Raw genomic sequence first — 1,825 nt, forward strand, 5'->3', positions numbered from 1 at the left:
TGAGCGCATAGCTTTTATATCTCCCAGTTTTCCATAATTCAGTACAAGCCGGTGCCACGTATCAGTCCTATCAGTGTTGGATAAATTTTTAATCCATCTACTCGAAATGCAGGATTCTTGAAAAATTCCTAAAATTGATACAAAAGTATAGGTATTAATGGAAAATAATTGTACAAGTTATCATTTACTACGTTTACGCGAGCGTTACTTCTGTAGTAACTTACGATAATTCCTTCGCGTAAACGGGATTTTGTAGTAACTTACGGTAATTTACTCCGCGTAAACGAGTGATATATCGTAAGTTACTACAGAAGTAACACTCGCGTAAACGTAGTAATTATTTGGTAAATTAATCGACATACCTCCTTTTGTTTCTGTACTTCATACTGCTCCGGCGAGTCCGGCACCTCCTTGTTGCCAGTCAGACTGGAGACTGGAGTTGGCTGACGAGAGGCTGCCAGCGCTGCCATAACGCGGTAGCGGGGTCTCCGGCATCGTATCCGGTGGATGTGACAATGGTTGCTGATCCGCTGGCACGCTGGGATTTACGTAAAGATCCCGACTCCACTCCACCATGCATTTCAGAATAGACACGAGGCACTCGAGACCACGAATGCGCATGGATTTCTCCTGAAAGAGCAAGACACTAATATTACAAACAAAACTTTATATTGCTTGTTTCGAAGAACATTCTCTGTTCCAAATAATACATCTATCCTGTCATCCTCTTTCTTATAACGCACCTGATTTGGCGATGCACCTAGCTCCAAAGCTTGACAACCTTGAGCAATCTTAGAGAGATCATTGACGAGCTTCTCGAAGAGATTCGCTGCTGAGATCGCAATCGTAGTTAACGTAGATGTCGACGACGCTCTGGGCATCCGCACAGATCCTCGTAAGCGCATGTATGACCATCCACTTGTGCTCAAAAGAGCAGCTACAGGTCTCGAGGATGTTCATAAAGATCTCCTTAAAGAACACCTCAATCTGCATCTTGAGGTGCATCTTGAAACGGGCGAGCAGCGCCAGGAACAGCGCTAACGACAGCTTGAACACTTCCGGCACCAAAGACACGCCATTCTTCGACAGCACGACACACAAGTACTGTTTAATGGCGATAACAAACATCTCGTTAAAGCGCAATATTGGACCGGCATTCTGCAAGATTCCCAGAAGTAACTGAAGCGACAAGATCTTGGAACGGAGCTCGTGCGATATTGGATCGGGAGTGCCGTCCGGCAGCGGTTTCATAGAGAGCTTGCAGAGAGCGTGAAACACCAGGACTGCATCATTTTGCAGCACATGGGTGAATTTTGCAGTTACCATGTTGTCATTCTCAGCGGCTGCCTCGTCACCGTTGTTCTCCGGACTGCCGTTCTCCAAACTGACTTCCTCTTCCAATGGCACCACGGATTTTACTACATCATCAAGAATACTCTTGACAATTGTTTGAGAATCAATATTATCATTACTAGGAGCATTCTCTGGACTAACCTTGGCTTCAGTTTCGCCGTTTGCTATGACAGAACCCTCCTGCTGATATTCCCCATCAAGCCTCACGATCTCTTCCTCCGCCTGAGTCTCCATTCGCGCGAAGATCACGTTGATCATCTGCGTGAGAGTCGCACGGGCTGTTGTTTGATTCACCAGGTTGCGCGACGCCAAGTAAACGTTGTAAACAGTACGAATTGTTTAACAGTACCGTACTCTCGTGTACCTCCAAATGCTGGCTTGTCATTACAGTCAGCAGAGCTTTAATAATCTGCAGCTGCACACCCTCATCGGTCTGTGGACCGGTGAAGCAACCGCAGATTGTCTCGACAAT

The 1,825-nt window shown here is 46.1% G+C and overlaps 1 protein-coding gene across 3 annotated transcripts; it reads right to left on the minus strand.

Moving 5' to 3' along the window:
- Positions 1 to 7: 7 nt before the first annotated feature.
- On the minus strand, positions 8 to 1,819 carry LOC112451608 (brefeldin A-inhibited guanine nucleotide-exchange protein 1-like). Of its 3 annotated transcripts, none has more exons than XM_025011324.1 (4): positions 1,495 to 1,819; positions 744 to 1,418; positions 363 to 630; positions 8 to 128 (listed from the first exon to the last, which is right to left on the minus strand). In XM_025011324.1, exons 2-3 carry the CDS (start codon positions 903 to 905, stop codon positions 382 to 384), a joined length of 411 nt encoding a protein of 136 aa, XP_024867092.1. In that variant the 5' UTR covers positions 906 to 1,418; positions 1,495 to 1,819; the 3' UTR covers positions 8 to 128; positions 363 to 381. The 3 variants fall into 3 exon arrangements, 2 of the variants coding, with proteins under 2 accessions (XP_024867092.1, XP_024867091.1); XM_025011323.1 differs by having other exon boundaries at positions 711 to 1,418; XR_003040389.1 differs by having other exon boundaries at positions 363 to 1,418.
- Positions 1,820 to 1,825: the final 6 nt, after the last annotated feature.

Source organism: Temnothorax curvispinosus, unplaced genomic scaffold (assembly GCF_003070985.1).
Source record: "Temnothorax curvispinosus isolate PA1 unplaced genomic scaffold, ASM307098v1 QBEX01002413.1, whole genome shotgun sequence".
Classification (NCBI taxonomy): domain Eukaryota; kingdom Metazoa; phylum Arthropoda; class Insecta; order Hymenoptera; family Formicidae; genus Temnothorax; species Temnothorax curvispinosus.